The following is a 21,973-nucleotide window of genomic DNA, read 5'->3' as shown; positions in this document are numbered from 1 at the left end:
TTTATGTGATAGACCAACACAAAGTGGCACATAATTGTGAAGGAGAAGGAAAATGATAAATGGTTTTCAACATTTTTTACAAATAAATATCTGAAAAGTGTGGCGTGCATTTGTATTCAGCCCCTTTAGGCCCCTTTCACACTGGGGCGGAAGGTGCGGTGGCGGTATAACGGCGCTATACCGTCGGAATTACCACGGGATTTGGCTGCTAGCGGCCGAAAAAGGTTTAATACCGGCCGCAATGCGCCTCTGCAGAGGCACATTGCGGGCGGTATTGCCGCGGTTTCCCATTGTTTTAAATGTGAAGGAGCGGTATACACACCGCTCCTCTCACCGCTCCAAAGATGCTGCTTGCAGGAGATTTTTTCCGTCCTGTCAGCGCATCGCCTCGGGCTTTCACATTGAGAATGCTGGGCAGGAGTTTTTCAGGCGGTATTTAGGCGCTAATTTTAGCGCTATAACGCCTGAAAAACTCCTCAGTGTGAAAGGGGCCTTACTCTGATACTCCTAACTAAAATCTAGTGGAACCAATTTCCTTCAGAAGCACAACTATTGTCCAGCAAGCTGAATCTGTCACTACCCTTGACCTGGTCACTCACTGTAGGGATCAGCTGAATTTCTATCAGTATGTGGCCTTCCCTGCTTGACAGAAGTCAACCGTTTGATCAACTTCTGTCAAAGGGACATGCTGGAAAACTTTTGTCAATCAACGGCTGCAGCTAAAGTCACTGATCAGTGTATACTGACAGCGGTGGACCCCACTGTCCGTATACAATGGAATTCCTCCATCCACCTTGTTTGTGTGGATAGGGAAATCAAATTGTTTTTTTGCTTAGTTTGCTGACTGCTAGAATGCTATTTACCCCCCATACAGAGGGATGATTAAAAATAAGAAGTGATGTATGACCACATAAAAAAAAAGTACCATCAAATTCCAGCGCATTCAATATTTTACTTTATATAGGAATGTCATTTTTATCCATTCTCGTGACTTTTTCACAGTGTCCTAATTTACTTCTGTACAGCGTTAAGATTCCTCTTTCTTGGCTAAATTTGGCTGTTGTGGTTGAGTCTCGATGCATATATGAAGGCGCTAGGGGAAGTTATTGAACACACTGTGATTCTCTGGGAAACTTCCTTCTAATACTTTCCAGACGCTCTATGCTGACGATTAGTACGGAAGAAGCTTCATAGCAAATCCTTATCAACAGGTAAGGAAATATATCTTTGTTGGTATAACATTTTGTGCTCATTTAAAAGCTTAAATGAACAAGCTGATTGGTTACTATACATAGCTGCTCCAATTTTAATACCCCCCCCCCCCCATTATGTGTTTAACTAAAATACTTAATCATGTCCATTTTATATATGATGTACTGTATAATTTGCCAAAATATTATGCTGATATAATAAACTTACTTTAGGTATGAGAAGTAACATTGGAATCGGTAAAAAGTACCCCCTGGGGTACACATGCCACTGCCTAACCCATACGGCAATAGATACAGAATCTCCTTGGTATAAAGACATTGCATGCAGTTATGTTCTTTCTGGATAAATGTATAGTTCCATATACTGCCTATTAAAGTATGTTTACAGCCCAACTTTCTTAGTTTTTGATAGATAAAGGAATAGTTAAAGTACTGTATATGTATAACTATTTTTTTTGTGTTGTGTTTTGGGTAGACTAGGGTGGGGTTTAATCACTTCAATACCTGGCACTTTTACTCCCTTCTTGCCCAGGCCTATTTTCAGCTTTCTGCGCTATTTCACTTTGAATGACAATTGCGCGATCATGCAACGCTGTACCGAAAACAAAATTTTTAGCATTTTGTTCTCACACATAGAGCTTTCTTTTAGTGGTATTTAAAGTGGAGTTCCGCTGAAATGTTTTTTTGTTTTAAGTCAGCAGCTACAAATACTGCAGCTGCTGACTTATAAAATATGGACACTAACCTGTCCAGGGTGCCCGCGATGTCGGCACCTAAAGCCGATCTGTGCCTCAGCTCTCAGGTGCTGCCGCCGCCATCTTTGGTGAGGGAATCGGGAAGTGAAGCCTTGATGCTTTACTTCCTGGTTCCCTACTGCGCATGCGCGATCTGAATGGTCCCTGCTGTCTTCTGGGACATCATGTCAGACCCTTCAGTCTGGTATGGATCTTGAGGGGAAACCCCACGCCCCCAAAAAAAGCAAAAACCGTGATGGGGGTCCCCCCATAATCAATCCCAGACCCTTATCTGAGCATGCAGGTCAGGAAGGGGGCCTGGACCCTACCAGGCCACATGACCTTAACATGGGGGGGTGCTCTGCCTCCCCAGTCCAAACCACCTTGTCCCCATGTTGATGGGGACAAGGGCCTTTTCCCCACAACCTTGGTCGGTGGTTGTGGGGGTCTACGGGCAAGGGGACTTATTGGAATCTGGATACCCCGTTTAAGAAAGGGGGCCCCCGGATCCCGGCCCCCCCATGTGAATGATACTAGCTATGACTAAGCACTGAAGCTACAGTGCGAAACGTTAGCTTTTGTTCCAATTTTTTTGCTGTGGCATGTTTATTTTGTGATCGATTTTAATTAAAAGAACATTTTTGGAGTGCGGCTGTCCAAGTTTCCTTCGTATTTTTGCATCACTATTGCATTGCCGGCACCCATGGTTTGGTTCCAGTGAGGAGGTTCTTTGAAGACTACTGAGCGGTTATTTTCTCTTTCCACCTTGTCGCCATGTTAATGGGTACAAGGGCCTTTTGCCCACAACCTTGGTTGGTGGTTGTGGGGGTCTGCGGGCAAGGGGACTTATCGGAATCTGGAAGCCCCGTTTAGGAAAGGGGGCCCCCGAATCCCGGCCCCCCATGTGAATGAGAATGGGTACATTGTACCCCATCCACTAACCCAAAAAAAAGCAGTGTAGTCTTACAAAAAACAAGGGACAGTTTTTGACAAGTCATTTATTAAAAATGGTGAGTCTTCTTTTTCTGGTACCGCCTCCGATGTCTTCTTTTTACAGTTCTGCCACCGATGTCTTCTTCATCCAGTCTTCTCCCTCCACTGAAGTCATCTCTCTCTAGTCTTCTCCCTCCCTCGGCTGATGTCTTCTCGCTGGGGGAACCCCATGCCAAAATAAAAAAAAATTAAAAACGCCGTGGGGTTCCCCTTCAAGATCCATTCCAGATTCAAAGGGCCTGGTATGGTCTTGGGGTGGACCCCACACTGTTTTTTTTTTATTTTGATGTGGGTTTCCTCTTCAAGATCTTCAGAGCGCAAGTCGCATGTCACAATTCGGATCAGTTAAGATGATGATCTGACTTGGATGCGACTTACATTCAAATCAATGGACTGAAATCATGCGCAAGTCAGAATAAAGTAGTGCAGGAATCTTTTTCAAAGTTGGACCAACACAAGTCGGACCAGTTAAGACGGCTCTCATAGTGAATCGTTGATTTTGACATGCCATGCGACTTGTGCTCTCGAAGTCGGAGCTCATATCGGACCAGTGTGAACAAGCCCTTAATGAGGGAGGAGTACAGGTGGGTTCAGAAACATGGTAATTAACATGAAGCATTCACACAATAATGTCTTGTATCTCCAGTAAAATATAATTCTAAGGGTATGGTAAGCAAAACCGAAATATATGTATAATTATAAAAAAAGGTTTATTGTGTGGAAATTATAAATAAAAGTATTCTAATCCATATCTAAGTAGTAGGTTAAAATAAACTTCATAAAATCCGGTAGTGTCCATGATTGACCAGAAGAGGGGGATGTGGCAGCAGTGATTCAGAAATACGATCTATACAATGTAGCCATACAGACTAAGAGGTAACTTTCAGGCCTCTTGCACACGGGCTTCATAATTTACTAGTTATTTTTGCTTAGAATCTGTTTTATGCAGAATCTAACTATTTATAAATATATCTGAAAGAAAAAAAAGAAAACTTTTAATAAAAAGATTACAAAAATATATATTTTTTTTTTTAAAAGTATGTACCCTGAGAAGCACATGGCCCCTAATCACAATATAGCATTGACTTCAAGCCTATGTTTTAACATGTTAAAGTGGTTGTAAAGCTCAGACATGAAATATGGATATAGCATATCTCTCTATAGTGTGTACTTTGCTAATTTAAGAGCACTAAGCCCTGTACACACGATCGGTCCATCCGATGAAAACGGTCTGATGGACCGTTTTCATTGGTTAATCGATGAAGCTGACTGATGGTCAGTCGTGCCTACACACCATCGGTTAAAAAAACAATTGTGTCAGAACGCAGTGACGTAAAACACAACAACGTGCTGAAAAAAACGAAGTTCAATGCTTCCAAGCATGCGTCGACTTGATTCTGAGCATGCGTGGATTTTTAACTGATGGACGTGCCTACAAACGATCGTTTTTTTCTATCGGTTAGGTATCCATCGGTTAAATTTAAAACAAGATTGCTTTTTTTTAACCTATGGATAATTAACCGATGGGGCCCACACACGATCGGTTTGGTCCGATGAAAACTGTCCATCAGACCGTTCTCATCGATTTGTCCGATCGTGTGTACGCGGCATAAATGTAATTTTAGTCTGCTGCTTCCTTCCTCTGCTATCAACATGAGTCACTTCTGACAAGTTTTCCTGACACCAAAAGAAAAAAAGGTGACAGAGGAGCGACCACTTGCACAAAGCCTGTGAATAATAGCCCCAGCTTTGTCGGTGTGCCCTTTCCCTCCAATCAGCTCTCAGAACTCTCCTCACTGAGCTCTGCATTGTGTAAATTCAGCTGCCCCTTTTTCTGACAGCTAGGACAAGCTTTATAAATTCTGGACATTGAATAGACGTAGAGAAGAAAAGACTTCAGATGAACAGGTATAACTTATTTAGGAGAATTTGTTTTATCTCTGTATCACCTGAGGCCACATGCATGGACAAATAGTATAACATGCTGGGGAGTTTACTGGCTACAGAAAAATGAGGCTATAGGATATCGGCAGCACCCATATGCAAATCATTTTTTGGCATTTGATTATGATACACACTGCTTAAGTAAACTAAATGTCATTAATTTAGGGTTTACATCCACTTTTAATAAATAGCTGTTATTGTTATTAGTAACTTTTTCACATAATGTGTCATCTTCATATTAGGTATAGCAATCCTTTTATCATATTTATATTTCAGACTTGTCATTCTGAAGATGTGTGTGAGGAAGTGCTCCCAAATTAATGGCCTCTGCCTAACTATCCTGGCCTTACTATCTGTAACGTTAAACCTTTTCCTCCTCTTCCCCAACCTTGATGGGTCCTATCTGAAAAAAGATCAGATCAGCATCTATGCTAGGAGGATGCCAGGAGTTTGGGCTGGTGGATTGATGGTAAGTGGTCTAAAACTGTTCTAGAAAGCATAATTTAAAGGAAAACTCAACTGTTCTAACAAATATACAGGTATATATTATTTTAAATTATGATCGCCAAGAGGATTGCAGGTCTGGGAGGATGCCAAAATGCAGGTTTTCTCTTTGTACAATTTGTGGATGAATTGTGTTATTATAGCAGATGAGTGCAATGTTCTGTCATGTATGCAGAGAATAGAACCAGATACAAATCTGCCAAGAAGTTTGCCAAAATGGTTGCGATGTATTTAATTGATCTAAAAAGGGATTGTCTTTTATTTTTTTTGCGAAAAGAGATTATCACTTTAAATGATGACACTTGGAACTTTCATGAACAATTTTAGTAGCCTTGGACAACATAAAATTCTCAGTGTGCCAGTATAAAGCCCGGTACACACGATTGGATTTTCCGCTGACAAAGCGTAGGACTTTTGTCCAAAGGGCGTTGGACATTGAACTTGTCTTGCGTACAAATGGCAAAGAATTGTCAGCCAACAAACACAAATATACGTGTTTTTTAGCTCTTTAGGCCACCCTTTTGGCAACTTCTGCTAATGTTGTGTTATAGTTAGCATTGCTTCTGAGCATGCGTGTTTGTATTTTTTTCCAAAGGACATCTGTACACGATCAGATAATCCAACAACACATTTGTTTTAAAGCAAGCTATCCAACATTTGTTGTCGGAAAAGCCGCCAACAATTGTCCGATGGAGCATACAAACGGTCGGATTTTCCGACAACAGCCTGTCATCACACAATTCCTGTCAGAAAATCTGATCGTGTGTACGGGCCTTAACTCTTACAAGGAAACATTACATGGAAACATTGAGCCCATGTTCACACTGGGTACGATTTGAGATGCGATTTCACATGTCAAATCGCATCTCAAATCGGCGGCAATTGTCGGCAATGGCACCGCCCTAATTTCAAAAAGTAGTTCCTGTACTACTTTTTGCGATTTCGGGCCGCGATTTCGGCAAAACCGCAGCCGCGAAATTGCGGTAAAATCGAGATTTTTACCGCGATTTTGAATTCGAAGTAGTGTGAACCTAGCCTTAAAGTGGTACTAATGATGGCACTGTAGATATGTTGTTTAATCTTTTTATCAAGTATTTGTAGAAATACTGTAAGACAGTTTTCCATTTATATGAACAGAACTAAAGGGATATCCTTGCAGAGGAAAAAAGATCCGATACCGGGCATATCATCTGGTATTTATTAGAATTGCTTTAGATAAAATTGAGATTAGCAAATAGGTGACCAGGGGGTGATTTATATAGTTATCTGTGGCTCTGAGTATGTATTACCTTGATATGTGTGGAGTTTTATTTATTGTATTTTATTTATTGATTTTATTTATTATCACTGGTTTAAATTGAGTTGCGCTAATTGAACATAGATTATCGATTGTATCAGGACACAGACAAGGAGGGAGGGACAATGAACAGCAGTATTAACCAGGAGTATAAACGGCATGTTATACAGCATGTACTGACAGTTGTTAATGATGTGGGTTTAATGACAGTTTAATTATAATATATATTTTTTTAATTGAAGGTGCTTCTGGTCGGTATACAATCCACAGTTGTGGGTTTTAAGGTGAAGAGACTCTCCTGCTTTGGCACATGCTGTCATGTAAGTGGAATTTTTAAATCTAACAGTAATAGTGTGCACATTTTTCACATATAATTGTTTTAGCTGATTTATTACCACTCTGCATAGACAGTTGCATTATGAGGGGTGTGGAAAAAAAAGACTTCAATGTCCTTTTATTTTCGGTCTATTTTTGGTTATATGGGGTACACGGCAGATGGATGAATCTCCTGCTACTCATATTGTATTCTGACAGCCACTGCTGGCATCTATCGGAATACCCAAACAGTGGGTTCATCTGGCCGAGAAAATTTCTGTCTGGCTCCATCTGAAACTTGTATAGTTTATGCCCATCTTCTAAGCTTATGGTATACCTCCCAACTTTTTTAGATGGGAATGAGGGGCGCCTATTAGCAAAAGTATGTAGGCATAGGAACCCCCCCCCCCCCCCAAAGGGGAATTATACAAAACAATTATTAGTTAAACCCACCAGTGCTTTTTTTTTACCAATACTATTCCTTTTGAAATGCACAATTTAGAAATTGGATGAAATGTTTAGCACTAAGAAACACTTTTTGATAGATTAAAAAGTGCATTTTATATACAACTATATAGATCAGACCACAATGAGGGACAAATAAGGAGATAAGAGAGACAGAGGGACTTTGTTCCAAATCAGGGACAGTCCCTTTGAAATCAGGGACAGCTGAGAGCTTATAATAGGAATGGCTCTGCTTGCTGGACATCGAAAATGTATCCTACTGATTTACATATTAGGCTTGACTTGTGAAACTCAAGAAGCGTGGAAGCACAGAGAGAAATGGAGTTGTAATTGAACTATGCAAGCGGAAGAATGCAGAAATGTTGCCGATTTCTGCACCACACTTTTCCATTCAGAGACACACAGGGCCAGATTATCGTAGAATAGCGTATCTTTGTTCTGGTGTAGCGTATGCTATTTACGCGACGCCTCCGCAACTTAGGCCTTGTACTCACGAGCAGACATGTCCGATGAAACCGGTCCGCGGACCGTTTTCATCGGACATGTCTGCCCGGGGACTTCTGTTCGATGGCTGTACACACCATCGAACAGAACTCCGCGCGTAAACAATACGCGGGGCGTGTCCGCGGTGTCGCCGCGCCGATGACGCGTGTCGCCGCGACAATGACGCGGCGACATGGGCGGGCCTGCCTTTTAAATGCTTCCACGCATGCGTCAAAGTCATTCGACGCATGCGAGGGATGGCGGGCGGCCGGACATGTACGGTAGGTCTGTACAGACGACCGTACATGTCGGGGGGACAGGTTTCCAGCTGGACTGTTTTAAAGCAAGTCCAGGAAACAGTTGTCCGCTGGAAACCTGTCCGATCCGCCCGAAAATGGTCCGCTCGTGCCTACACACGGCCAAACATGTCCGCGGACCAGTTTCAGCAGACATGTTTGGTCGTGAGTACGGGGCCTTAGACGGGCAAGTGCAGTATTCTCAAAGCACTTGCTCCGTAAGTTGCGGCGGCGTAGCATAAATAGGCCGGCGTAAGCCCACCCAATTCAAATGTGGAACAGGGGGCGTGTTTTATGTAAATAAGTTGTGACCCAACGTGATTGACGTTTTTCACGAACGCGCATGCGCCGTCTGTGGAATATCCCAGTGTGCATTGCTCCAAAGTACGCCGCAAGGACGTATTGGTTTAGACGTGAACGTAAATGATGTCCAGCCCCATTCATAGACGACTTAAGCAAACGCCGCAAATTTTTCAAAATTCGACGCGGGAACGACGTCCATACTTAACATTGGTACGCCGCATGTACGCCACCATATAGCAGGGGTAACTTTACGCCGGGAAAAGCCTAACATAAACGGCGTATCTGTACTGCGTCGGCCGGGCGTATGTTTGTGAATTCGCGTATCTAGCTGATTTACATATTTCTAGGCGTAAATCAGCGTACACGCCCCTAGCGGCCAGCGTAAATATGCAGTTAAGATCCGACGGCGTAAGAGACTTACGCCGGTCGGATCTAATAGAAATCTATGCGTAACTGATTCTAAGAATCAGGCGCATAGATACGACCGCTCAGACTCAGAGATACGACGGCGTATCTGGAGATACGCCGTCGTATCTCCTTTGAGAATCTGGGCCACACTTTCTAGTGCAGAAAACAGCAGGTCTTCACACAAGTGTGAACAAACCCTAAATGTGCTCTTTTTTTTTTTTTTTGTTAAAGTGCCTTTTTAAAAATCTGCTGAAAGTGCCAATAATCTGACATTACAATAAGTTTATTGTTGATTTTTATCCTGAGTGGTAGTTCACTTTTCTTCTGTTTGTCTCTCCAGATGCTGTTGTCTGGTATTTTCTCCATTCTAGCTATGGCTGGAGCTGCAACTTCCCTTGTCATCTCTGCTGCTGGATTGTTCAGTGGTCCATACTGCTTGTACCAGGTGGAAGGTGAAGCAACACCGCAGTGGGGTTATCCTTACATAACCATTGGAGTTCCAGTCTTCAACACTAGGTACAATTGTTACCCTTTTGGATAACAAGCCTTAGATTTCTACTACATGTTCTGAGCCACTGGAGCTTACAGTAACATAGATGTTACAGTTGCCAGTAGACCATTGTGGCAATTGCACAGTTAGATGGGTCTGAACTCCCTTTTTCCTATTTTATGAGGTTAACTCCAAAAACAATAGCAAATATTTGTTATATATATACACATACACTTGCTATACAAGCCATATTGTAATTGAACACTATAAAAAATTAAATTTCCTTTTCAATCTGCAGCCCTGTCATTTTCTGTAAAATTAAATGCGATATGGCAAACTGGAGGCATTTTGTACACTGTTGGCTTACAGAACATCCCCAGAAATGTAATTTCCTGCTTGTGTGATTGGCTCACTGTTTTCCCAGAAGTGTACAGTAAGGCCGAGTACACACGGTCTGTCCAAACCGATGAGAATGGTCCGACGGACCGTTTTCATCGGTTCACCGCTGAAGTGGTCTGATGTGCGTACACACCATCAGTTCAAAAAACGATCGGGTCAGAACGCGGTGACGTAAAACACAACGACGTGCTGAAAAAAACGAAGTTCAATGCTTCCACGCATGCGTCGACTTGATTCTGAGCATGCGCTGGTTTTGAACCGATGCTTTTGTGTACTAACCATCGGTTTGGACCTATCGATTTTAAAGCAAGTTCTAAAAAATTTTGACCGAAGGACAACGGACCGATGGGCCGTACACACGGTCGGTTTGGACCGATGAAACTGGACCTCAGGCCGTTTTCATCGGTTTGGACCGACCGTGTATACGCGGCCTAAGATACAGATCAGGTTTTAGGCATCCTCTACAACAGAAACAAATCATTTTTGGTAAGATACTCCCAAAGGAGTAATTACTTCTAAAGGGATGCAGAGACAGCAACTTTCCTCATTAGAACATTGCAAGTGCTTCAGCTGGTTAATAATGAAAAATATTTGTCCAGCCACAATAGCTGTCAGCCTCTCTTTTACAGGCTACTGACAGTGGGGCCCTGGCTCTTATGCACCAGGGCAAAACGTCCAGCATGCCTGAGACCCTAAAAGAATATCTGGTGATCCTACCATAAAGGTCTTTATAGCACTTATCCCCTGAAAGGGCAACTCTTCTGGTCCCTGATTCAGATTCAACCCTTTAGGCAATGCCACACCCTCTGACATAGCAAGACTGAATAAGGAGGATTTATCTGGGCTACACACCCAACAAAGAAAAAATAGCAAAAAAAAAAAAAAATAACCAGCAACAACAATGAAAGGTAATACACATTTGTATAATACAACTGTAGTGCTTGCCCCCGCAGGAACCACTGGATATGACTAGTTTTGTGTTTTGCTATCACTCTTAAAGCTGCTAGGACCCCACCGACATACCTGCGAAACTTAGTATGCTATCACTCTACAATAACATACAGAAAACAGGAACAGCCAACTTGCAAATTAAGGCCGTGTACACACGATCGGTCCAAACCAATGAAAACGGACTGAAGGACCGTTTTCATCGGTCCAAACCGATTGTGTGTGGGCCCCATTGGTCGGTTATCCTTCGGTCAAAAAAATTAGAACTTGCTTTAAAATGTAACCGATGGACGCCTAACCGATAGGTCAAAACCGATCGTTAGTATGCAAAAGCATCGGTTAAAAACCTGCGCATGCTCAGAATCAAGTCGACGCATGCTTGGAAGCATTGAACTTCGTTTTTTTCAAAACGTCGTTGTGTTTTACGTCACCGCGTTCTGACACAATCGTTTTTTTAACCAATGGTGTGTAGGCGCGACGGACCATCAGTCAGGTTCATCGGTTAACTGATGACAACGGTCCTTCGGACCATTCTCATCGGATGGACTGATCATGTGTACGCGGCCTTACAGGTTTAAAGATGCTGTTCTAGATAAAGTGAACACCTAGGCTGGTCATACATTATACAAATTTCTTGTAAAATCTTCCTTTAGATTTACCAAAACCATATAATATGAGGTCAAACCTAAACACTTTCAATGTGTATGCAATCAGGCAATCCCTTGCACTACATAGTTGAATATGAAAATTGTATTAAGTATGGCCAGCTTTACCCCGAAGATAGCAATCAACTGAACTATAGTAATATTAAACCATATTATAACTGGTGCAAACACGGCTAAAGTATTGGCATACATTAACCCAAAAAATACAGGTCCTTGTGTGCACACTACGCATACAGCACCAATAGTGGGTGGGTGTATGCGTTCCTGAAAAGAGGTACCCTTGGAGTCCAATTGTCAGCTCTGGCTGGCTTTTGTTGGGACTTACAGGTTTGTGTAAGGAATGTGGCTGTTACTCAGCTCAGCTATGCTAGCACAGAGCATTGCAACTGGAAAGAAGGATAGGAAACACTATTTTCACTGCGAGAAAGGGTAATTTTAAGGTATTCCCAAGCAAATAATAGTTATAATTTATAAATTGCAGGGGTGCGGGACTGTAAAAAAGTTAAAAGATGTAAGACTTTAACTAAGCTTTAAAACAACATGGTTGCCTAACTTAAAAAAAGTTTAAAATCTCCACCTGCAAAGACATTATTATCTACTTACCTTTATAGTTTCGAGAGTCACTAGAATGCTAACCACTGAGCTAATACTTATGCTACCTTAATGCTAGTTAATTATGTAAAATATTACAAATTGCATTAGTTCTTCCCATTTACAGCTGTATAACTATTGTTTTGCAGCACATCACTCTCCTTACCCAACATCTCCACCAGGACGAAAGCCTGCATTGAACCACCAGATATAGAGACCTGGAACTCCCATTTCTTAATATCCCTGTGTCTAATTAACACATTTCAGCTTGTCCTGTGCCTCTCCCAGTTGGTGAATTCATTCTTAGGCATGCTTGTTGGAAATTGTGACCGGAAAAAGGTTTGTTTGCAAGTAATTAAAAAAAAAAAAAGCTTACTCAGTCTTCTGCAGTCCCTTTGCCTGCTATAAGATGATAATGTGCCAGCTGTCTAATATGAAATTGGTAATTGCACAAAAAAGTGTCCAGTTTTAGGGGATCCCAGGACACTCTGAAGGAGAACCGCCCTTATAAATGAGTACTATAAGTCCAGATACGTTTTTGCTAATACAGGTACAATTTAAAGTCCAGTTTTAATTCCCTCATTTTAAAATGGAATACACTTCTTAAAATCTCTTTTTATTCATGACATTATTTCAATGTATCATGTGGGAGGATTTAATGTAGGTAAAAAAATCCAGAGTTCCCTTCTATATGAAATTTTACAGGGGTAAACTATACTGCTTTGGGAATCCAGGTGTGCTGCAAAACATGATACCTCCCACTGTCAAAATACACTGATCAGAGGCTGCATATTTGATCATTCAGGCAGGGGGTAAATTCGGGGACACATTTTAGGTAGGGACACACCCCAAAACCAGGGACTGTATCTGGCAACTGGGGACACCTGGCTACACTGGGTTATAACCCCCCAAAAATGGAAAAAAACGTTTTGTCTTTAATTCTTCTATTACAATTTGAGCCACTATCTGGATTATGAGGATGTCACCTTGGAGGTCAAACTCTCCTTGGCCCTAGGCCTAGGTACATATGAGGATGCAGGCATATTCCTCCCTGGGAGGAACCCTAAGGTGGTGGCAGCTAAAAGAAAAGAGTATAAGACTTTTGGGGAAACAAACTACAACTGCCCCACACATATAGACATGGTTAGGTTTGGCTGAGTTGGAAGTTATACATCAACCCTTTTTTGCTGTCTCAGTGAAGACTGAGATATCACTTGAACCTTGATCGCTAGGGGGGCTAAGCTCTGCAGAAGTCCAGTCATCACAGTCTGTAATTCTGAAGGTAACCATAGGAGATTATGGAGAGAAATATAGAAAGAATTGAGGCCCAGTCTAGAGTATGAGCTCCAGTGTACTGTTGGTATATCCTGATCTGAACTGCACCCTCCTTGCCATTATGCCATTTGCATTAAACTTTTTTTCTCATTTAAAATTTACTTAGAGTGTTCATAATGTAGTTGTTAGTGATCTGAAGAGCAACACCCCTTCAAATTATGACAGTCTAGTTACGAATAGTGCTACATGTGCAAGAAACAGGTGGCTAAAAAGTGAACAAAAAAACATCAAAATATTAATTTAACTTCTTTAAATTGTTATTCTTCAGATACATGAGCTGGATGGCCAATAGTTACAAAGAAATGGCACACCATATTAAAGTTAGCTTGTTTGTTTTATTTTATGAAGTTTTACAATTCCCTTTCTTTTTGTCTTTGTTCATGGGATGATGGAGAACATTGGGTTTAAGTGGCAGGTTCTGGATGACCTCATACAAGGTGAAGATACTAAAAGATATCTGCTCATAAGGAGATTTTAAACCATTTTCATAGAGACAGGCAAATGCAACTATGGGAGGTAACCCCACAGATCCATCTTCACCAGAAGGCAGCTCTATATATGATAAGTCGGAGTAGGCACTGGGTCCCTCGTAGATGACCCAGGGTCCTCTCCAGCTATCGGCATCCCTAGGATAGGGGCTGAGGTAGACTCCTAGGTTTAACCGTGAGTGTGTACTGGTGGGATGGGAGTACAGCACCCATGTAGGTGTCTGAAACGTTTGCCCAGTCTTGTGATACGTCTTGTTCTGTAACTTTAATTTGTTTAGTAATCCCATGTTATCATGACAAGTGTCTTTGCAAACATCCTCCCATATAGTATGTCTGTGACCAGCCAAGTTAAAGACCCCACTTCCACTGCAGAATTGCCATTGTAGATTATTTTTAAATGTATTTATGTTGTCCTGTGCTTGAAGACCTTTTGTGTTCCATTGTTTTACATCTGACAGTTTAGGTAACACCAGTGAGCGCTCAGCCTGGCAGCAAACTGGATTTTTGATATTTTGGCTTGATAAAAAGCCCAGAGGAGCTGGGAAACCAATGACACTGCCATGACACCCATTAAGTGTTTCAGCTAACTTCTCAATCAACTGTCCAGACTGGAAGACAATGCCACCATCAGAGCTCAGAGCTTGTACTCGGAATCCTAAAGAGCTTCTGGCATTGCAGTACAGAATGTTACTTCCATCTTCTTCATCCACTGACACCAGTTGGCATTCCACTGTGTGCAGGTTTGGGATAAGTTCTCCAACTTTCCAAGATTTTCCATGGTCGTCACTACGAAATGCAAAGGCTTTTGGTGTAGTGCGGCAGAGCTTGCCAAAGCAATCTCGGCAGTTGATATGATAAGTGTAAGCAGGAACAAGGAGGCGACCAGATTTTAGTTGGATACCATGTCCTGGTCCCAAAGCAAAGGTGGCCCACTCTGAAAAAAACAGAATACTTCAACATATCAATGTTATGTAATATGAAAGACAGAGCACACACAATACTAAAACTAAAAAGAATATATGCAAGCTGAACACAAAAGGTTACACACACAAAAAAAAACAGAAAGAAGGTAAATAGTGCAGCGCAATAAATGTATAACATTAGAGTCCATGTACTAAACATAATAATTCCAAGGAATGGAGACACCCCGTGTGGTAAAAATCTTCAAACATATCCTCCACCATGATAATTAAACACCCTATCTGCTCACTTGCGGTATATTCACCGCTGACACACTGTTGCAGTGTGTGCCATTTTTATATTTTACGCTTCTTTTATCAGGCCGTTGTGCCTTTTCTGGATTGTATCCCCCCCTTTCTCACCCTTTGTAATTAAACCAGTCTACACTTAGACTTGCGTTTTTGTTGCCTTTTATTCCACGCACGGTGTGTTTCCTGATTGATGCCTGTCTGTCACCCGGCTGGACTCCATTCATCAAACATTATCTCCCCTGTGGTGGGAATAAGCGCATCCGACTATTTGTTCACTCAATTGGTCCACCTCATCCGGTAAGGTTGTTTATTTCTTATGGTGGAAGATATGTCACTTTCAACAATTAAATTAGTTTGAAGATTTTTACCACAAGGGGTGCCTTCGTTGGAATTATTCTCTTTAGTACATGGACTTTATGTTATACATTTATTGCGCTGCACTATTTACCTTCTTTCATATTAATGTTATGCATTATAGTGCAGTGATAATTTTCAGGTAATTCATCTATACAGTCATATCCATCGTATTACAGGGGTTCTAAAGGCTAGACATTTTTTACCTTAATGCATCCACTGCATTAGGATAGAAATTTTCCTGTATTTGTATATCCCCCTCTCCCCCCTGTATACTTAGATATAATAGAAAGTCCTTCGTGCTACCAAATAATTTGATCCAAATTAAGTAATAAAATAGTGTTAATCGAAAAACGAAACTAGCTGCAAAATCTAATAGTGTTCACACTACACATACAAGAAAAATTAAATAGATAAGTGATTTTGCGCAGTAGTATATTATCGTATATAATATATTATCAGGATCAGTAATATATGTGACAAAAGTGATATACATAAAATATAGTCCCAAAATAAATTTCTACTCCATGTAGTTCTTTTTTTCAGAGCTATTTCCAATAACTAGGCATGTGCACAACATAAACATTTGTTTAGTTTTATTTTGTTTCTGTTCGTTTATGTTGATTTGTAATGATTCGTAATTTAAGACGCTGGTTATCGTATTCGGACTCTTCCGTATGGCTTATTTTTCCGTTGATTCTTTTTTCGGTTAGTTTAATTTTCATTGAATCGAAATTAGTATTTGTTAAATTTTGTATTCGGCCGCGTTCGTATTTTTGTAAGGCTTTTTTTTACATTGATTCATTTTTCCGTTAGTTTAATGTTTGTTGATTTGCTATTCGTATTTTCGTTATATTTTACATTATGCCGCGTTCATATTTTCGTAAGAAATATATCTTCGTTGCTTTACGATCATTCGTATTTCCGTGTCTAATTCCCGTTGATTGTAAAAACTTACTTTTGTAGATTTTATTGCATTCGTACTTCCGTTACAATACATTTTCCGTTAATTCGAAACACTACTCGTCGTAATTTTGTAATTCGTACTTTACTGCGATTGACTGGCTCATTTATTCTTACTTTCGTAACATTGTTTTCGTAGATTTATAATCGGGGCATAATTTGTAATCTTACGTAATGGGTCAGAATTGCGCTACGCTACTAGCGTGTTTTGTAATTGATTCGTACTTTCGTAAGTACATTGCGGTTAATCGTAACTATTCTGAAATCTCGTAATTTACTTTCTATTTCGATAGGTGGCTATAGCCTCTGCCCCTGGACGCCCTTTTGAGAGGATGTACAGTGGTTTGGCGAGGGAGGAACAGAGAGCAGGGCAGAGTGGGATTGTTGGATTTGTGGTTGTTTTTGTGTGGTGGTTTGGTATTTTTTTTGCTATTAGAATGTACGGGAGTGAGAATGGACATGTGGGTGAGAATGTTGGTGTTAGTCAGTGTGTTGATGTGAGAGGAGTGGAGGAGTGGAGTGGAGGAGAGGCGTGGAGTGGAGCGGAGGAGAGGAGTGGAGTAGAGTGGAGGAGAGGCATGGTGGGAAGGAGAGGACTGGAGTGGAGGAGAGGACGTATGGAGGGAAGAGGAGGCGTGGAGGGGAGGAGAGGAGTGGAGGAGAGGCATGAAGGGGAGAGGAGGCATGGAGGGGAGGAGAGGAGTGGAGAGGAGAGGAGGCATGGAGGGAAGAGGAGGAGTGGAGGAGAGGCGGGGAGGAGAGGCGTGGAGGGAGGAGAGGAGTGGAGAGGAGTGGAGTGGAATGGAGGAGAGGCGTGAAGAAGAGGAGTGGAGTGGAGTGAAGCCGAGGCATGGAAGGGAGTGTGGAGGTGTAGTGGAGCGGGAGCATGGCCAAGAAAGGAGACATGTGTCCCCTCCTATGTCAGATAGTGCGGACTCAGATGTGCAGCAGAAAAAGCGAACCAAGAGACAGAAATCAAGGGGACCTGTATATACTAAAGAGGAGAATGCTGCATTGGTTGCTGCAGTTTCAAATGAAAAATTTACACTCTTCTGCCAATCCGTGCCAGCATCCGAGAAGGGACTCCGTGAATGCAGTCTCTGAGCATAAGTAGAAATTTATAATTTCTCTATCACTCTCTGTGTCACAAAGTGTGACTCACAAATCCAACACCACCCACACCCTGTCTAGAATGCAGTCTGACATAGGAGAAAACAAAAATATGTCAGAGATATTACAAAATACAAATATAGAAATTAGAATCTAGAGCAGGAGTCTCCAAACTGCAGCCCGAAGGCCTGATGTGGCCCTTTGCTAGCCTTTATGCGGCCCTTGGGGCACTATTCCTCCAACTGATATGAGGCACTATTCCTTCCACTGACACCAACAAGGGGGCACTATTTCTTCTACTGATATCAATGATGGGATACTATTTCTCCTACTGTTAGGGGCCTTACTTCCCCCCCTACTGAACACCAACCCTGAGGCCACATTTATTCTTACGGGTCTTGTGCCCGGGACATTTTCTGCACCCATCGGCCACAATCCGGCCCTTTCTAAAGTCTGAAGGACAGTCTAACACAGAAAAACACACAAGGTAATAAGAAAAAAGCTCATTGGGGGAAGGGACAACCTCCTATGGGAAAGGGACAGCTCATTGGCCATTTTCATTTCCGTTTTCCGAAGATTCGTTATTTATTTTTTCATTTTTTTTTTATTCTTTGTTCAGGATTTTAGTTTTTTTTTTTTTCTGTTCTCCGAATATTCGTAAGTTTGCGTTTTCGTTCATTTTGATTTTCGTAATATTTTATTTATTTTTTTTGTTCCGTATTTTCGTTGTTTCTATGTTTTCGTTTCTCCACTCTTTCGTATTTTTGCTGTTTCTCATTTAGTAATTTTGTATGTCCGTTGTTTTTCATATTCGTTCTTTTAGATAATTCAGCATTCGTTGGTAATTGTATTAAACCGTTCGTTTATTCGTATGTTAATGAATTAACTAAAATAACGAATTTTAACGGAAAACAAATTCGTAACTAAAGGAATTGCACGTCTACCAATAACTAGTCTCTTCATCCGATTTAATACGTGCTCACAGAACTCTCACCTTAAAAAGTAAATAACCAGCATCAAATTATATAAGATCCTTCAGCACTCTTAAAATTCCACCCCACAATCTTTGTTAAGATATTCGCGTCTTTTTCTGACTCACCAGGTCACCAAATTTCCGAATTCCAAATATTTGGTGAAAACAGCTACCAAGCATCTAATGGCTCCAGTAAGTACAGAGGTTAAGTATGAGGTGAAAATAAATTCTACCGGATACTAATGTGGATGCACACAAGTTCAAAATCCGATCGGGTCAGAACGCGGTGACGTAAAACACACGAGGTGCTGAAAAAAACAAAGTTCAATGCTTCCAAGCATGCGTCGACTTGATTCTGAGCATGCGTGGGTTTTGAACCAATGCTTTTCTGTACTAACCATCTGTTTGGTCCGATGGGGCAGCGGTCCATCGGTTCAGTTTTGAAGCATGTTTTAAAATTTTGGACCGAAGGAAAACAGACCGATAGCCTATACACACGGTCGGTTTGGTCCGATGAAAATGAACTTCAGCCTTAGCTATTTGCCTGAAGTTCAACATTAAAACGTCACATCTTTGTAAATGCCTGATGCTGCTCAAAGTATTCATTGTATTGACACATGATTTCTGTTTTGTACCTTTTAAGGATTCCCCAATCACCTTGTGAGTTAGGTCTGTGACATCACTCCAGCTTCTCCCTTGATCAGAGCTTGTTACATAGCACAGCCGTGCCAGGTTCCGCCCAGTGATGATCTGGTAGGATTCCGATGTACTGCCCAGGACAGCAATGAAGAAAAGGAAGGTCTGCCCTGTGAATTCATCATAGATTGGGCATGGATTCATTGAGCGATGTCCGGGCAGACGGGCTCTGTCCACTGCGATCATGTCCTCCCACTGTGGGAATATTTAATTCACTATGTCTTTATGTAATTGTATATTGTTATTTAATTAAATTATCAAATTATTACTAGCTTTGTAACATATCTAGTACAATATTGTTCACCTTTGTATGACAATAAATTTGGGGTGCCTCAGCTGCAGACCATTGTTCAGGGAGAGGAGACAAGGTACTATGGCAAGGACAACCCAGATAGCAAGAATTGTAAGTCTTGTTAACTTGTTGCACATTTTCACTGGCAAGTTTTACACTTGCAGAGCACTTGAAGCACAAGTTCTAGTTGACATTTTTTGCAACTTGTAGCAAATATGCGTGGCAAGTCTCTAGTAAGAGCAAAGTTGCAGTGGTGAGTCTAGAGCAAGAGCTCTGCAAGTCACATTGACTTCTGTGGTGGAATGACTATTACACAACATAACTGAACCAGAACTCGCAGAAGACTTGCAGGGTGTCTGCAAAGAAATTTTATCTGGAGTCATGCAATACGGACTTTCTGCAATTGTGCAACAAAAGCCTGCAAAGTCCAGCCAAAGCTTAGCAAGTTATTTTCAAATTCGCAGCTCAATTGCTTGCTATCTGGGAAATCGCAGGTCAGCGTAAAGACTGCCCTGACTTCTATTCCTCTATCTTCTTTACTCTGGATCCACCCATGGGATCACCCCGCCTCACTACTCTCCCCACATGTATACCACCCTACTTTAATTATGAGATGCACTATTTAAAGGTCTCCATTTTCTTCCTATATGAGCTCCATGACCCCATGACTTAAACCTTCGCTTTACCAGTAAACCCTGATGCATGAATTCAGTGTTGCAACTAGGGTTCAGGATAATAATTTTAAGATGGTGATGAATTGGTATGCACCCCCTACCCTCCTATATAAAATATTCCCCTTGGTTTCAAATTGCCGCTAGTGTTACATAAAATAATAAGGTACAGTGGAACCTTGTATTATGAACATAATCCGTTCCAGGAGAATGCTTGTAATCCAAAGCACTCGCATATCAAAGCGAGTTTCCCCTTAGAAGTCAATGGAAACTAAAATAATTAGTTCCACATTGACTTCTATGGCATGCATGTGACCAGAGGTGGGGGGTGCCAGAGAGACTCAGGAATACTCGAATGACAGCTCGGCTGCACTCAGAAAAAATCGGAAACACAGGTGCTAAGAAAAGCCTTACAGCTGCCAGATCGGTAATACCCAGGCACTGGAGATCTAACCATCCTCCTACTATCATGGAATGGGTCACCAAACTCACCTACAGTGAATGGGGGAATTTACAGTCCTACTAACAGTCCTACTACATTACATATTTGTATTTTGATCAACTATATGAGCACTGACCGCTTCAGAAGTCTATCGTAACGTTGCTCCCTATTATCCCATTGACTAGACTCATGGGTTGTTCCACTCAGTGGCTATCATATTCCCCACCTTATCCCTTCTGCTTTATCTGTCTACATATCTTTTCTCTGCTATGTTTCTCTCTTCGACTTTGCTCCCCACTAGACCCTAGTTCTCACAGAAGCCTGGTGGAGAAATACTGATAAAAAGGGTGACAACACTCCTTTTGAACCTGCAGGTGTCCAATCCCAAGCTTCATACCACTGCTCTGTCTCTTACATCTTGATGACCCCTTCCCCACACTCTCTTCCTCCTGGAAGCCCACATAAGTTCCTCTCCCTAATGTCTATCAGTGTACAAAGCACCTACTCCCACTACATGCATGATTACAACTTTCAGTTTGTGTGAAAGTAAAATCTAATTTTAAATATAGCAATTTTTAATACTAGCCGAATTGTTAAGACTTCATGACATTTAAAGGAATACATAGAAGAATTAAAGGATGTATTATGTATTTGCTGAAGCTTCCTATTCAATGGTGTACTCATGCATCAGAACATTGTATTATCTACCAAACTACAAAAATCTAATTTAAGATGACTCTAGCAATGTAAATGTATCAACTGTCTATCTGACCTCCACATAGTTATGGTAAAAAGTACCCCGGCGCAGTACTAGCAGATTGGCATGAGCATCATCCACACTCAACCTCTCTTCTGCAAAAGCCAGCAACGTTGACCATCGAGGGATGTAAAGTAGGGCGGGTATGCGATATGTGACTCCATTTTTTTCCCTCTCGAATAACACTGTGCGAGCAGGTACATGACGAGATCCCATGACACCTTTAAAATAAAAAAAACAAATGGTTGTGAAAAATACAGAGGGACATTTTGAATTAATTCAGACATGTACTTTCTTACACTTAGGGCCAGATTCACAGTCAGCGGCGTAAATGTAGGAAGGTGTAGCGTATCATAGTTGCGCTACGCCGCCGCAACTTAGAGAGGCAAGTGCTGTATTCACAAAGAACTTGCGTCTAAAGTTACGGCGGTGTAGCGTAAATGTGCCGGCGTAAATCAAATGAGGAACAGGGGGGGGCGTGTTTGATGTAAACTAATCATGACCCCACGTAAATTACGCTTTTTTCGAATGGCGCATGCTCAGTATCACATCGAATTTTCAAATTAAATTATGCCCGCTCAATGCCTAGTCGACGTGAACGTAACTTACGTCCAGCCCCATTGACAGATGACTTA

The 21,973-nt window shown here is 41.5% G+C and overlaps 2 protein-coding genes across 3 annotated transcripts; one reads left to right on the top strand and one right to left on the bottom strand.

The window, feature by feature from the left end:
* Window positions 1–1,031: 1,031 nt before the first annotated feature.
* TM4SF19 (transmembrane 4 L six family member 19) lies at window positions 1,032–19,447 on the top strand. The gene is made up of 6 exons (XM_040348783.1): window positions 1,032–1,211; window positions 5,159–5,351; window positions 6,926–7,003; window positions 9,294–9,469; window positions 12,196–12,385; window positions 19,124–19,447. Exons 2-6 carry the CDS (start codon window positions 5,175–5,177, stop codon window positions 19,142–19,144), a joined length of 642 nt encoding a protein of 213 aa, XP_040204717.1. The 5' UTR covers window positions 1,032–1,211; window positions 5,159–5,174; the 3' UTR covers window positions 19,145–19,447.
* On the bottom strand, window positions 13,219–21,612 carry LOC120936446 (sialidase-4-like). 2 transcript variants are annotated; one of them, XM_040348781.1, is made up of 3 exons: window positions 21,354–21,612; window positions 19,116–19,371; window positions 13,219–14,803 (listed from the first exon to the last, which is right to left on the bottom strand). In XM_040348781.1, the coding sequence occupies exons 1-3, from the start codon at window positions 21,552–21,554 to the stop codon at window positions 13,722–13,724; spliced, it is 1,539 nt and encodes a 512-aa protein (XP_040204715.1). In that variant the 5' UTR covers window positions 21,555–21,612; the 3' UTR covers window positions 13,219–13,721. The 2 variants fall into 2 exon arrangements, with proteins under 2 accessions (XP_040204715.1, XP_040204716.1); XM_040348782.1 differs by having other exon boundaries at window positions 21,380–21,459.
* Window positions 21,613–21,973: the final 361 nt, after the last annotated feature.

This window comes from Rana temporaria, chromosome 4, assembly GCF_905171775.1.
Source record: "Rana temporaria chromosome 4, aRanTem1.1, whole genome shotgun sequence".
NCBI classification, from domain to species: domain Eukaryota; kingdom Metazoa; phylum Chordata; class Amphibia; order Anura; family Ranidae; genus Rana; species Rana temporaria.
The sequence above is the reverse complement of the archived record's forward strand: the minus strand, read 5'-3'. Positions and strand labels throughout refer to the sequence as shown.

Bases quoted from the DNA above. Each gene is read 5' to 3' on its own strand.
- TM4SF19 (XM_040348783.1), top strand. From the start codon at position 5,175: ATGTGTGTGAGGAAGTGCTCCCAAATTAATGGCCTCTGCCTAACTATC. The intron at 9,470-12,195 runs GTACAATTGTTA...ATTGTTTTGCAG, and splicing joins GTTCCAGTCTTCAACACTAG to CACATCACTCTCCTTACCCA. The intron at 12,386-19,123 runs GTTTGTTTGCAA...GTACCTTTTAAG, and splicing joins GAAATTGTGACCGGAAAAAG to GATTCCCCAATCACCTTGTG.
- LOC120936446 (XM_040348781.1), bottom strand. From the start codon at position 21,554: ATGGGATCTCGTCATGTACCTGCTCGCACAGTGTTATTCGAGAGGGAA. The intron at 19,372-21,353 runs GTCAGATAGACA...ATATTCCCACAG, and splicing joins TTTACCATAACTATGTGGAG to TGGGAGGACATGATCGCAGT. The intron at 14,804-19,115 runs GTACAAAACAGA...TGTTTTTTTCAG, and splicing joins GATTGGGGAATCCTTAAAAG to AGTGGGCCACCTTTGCTTTG.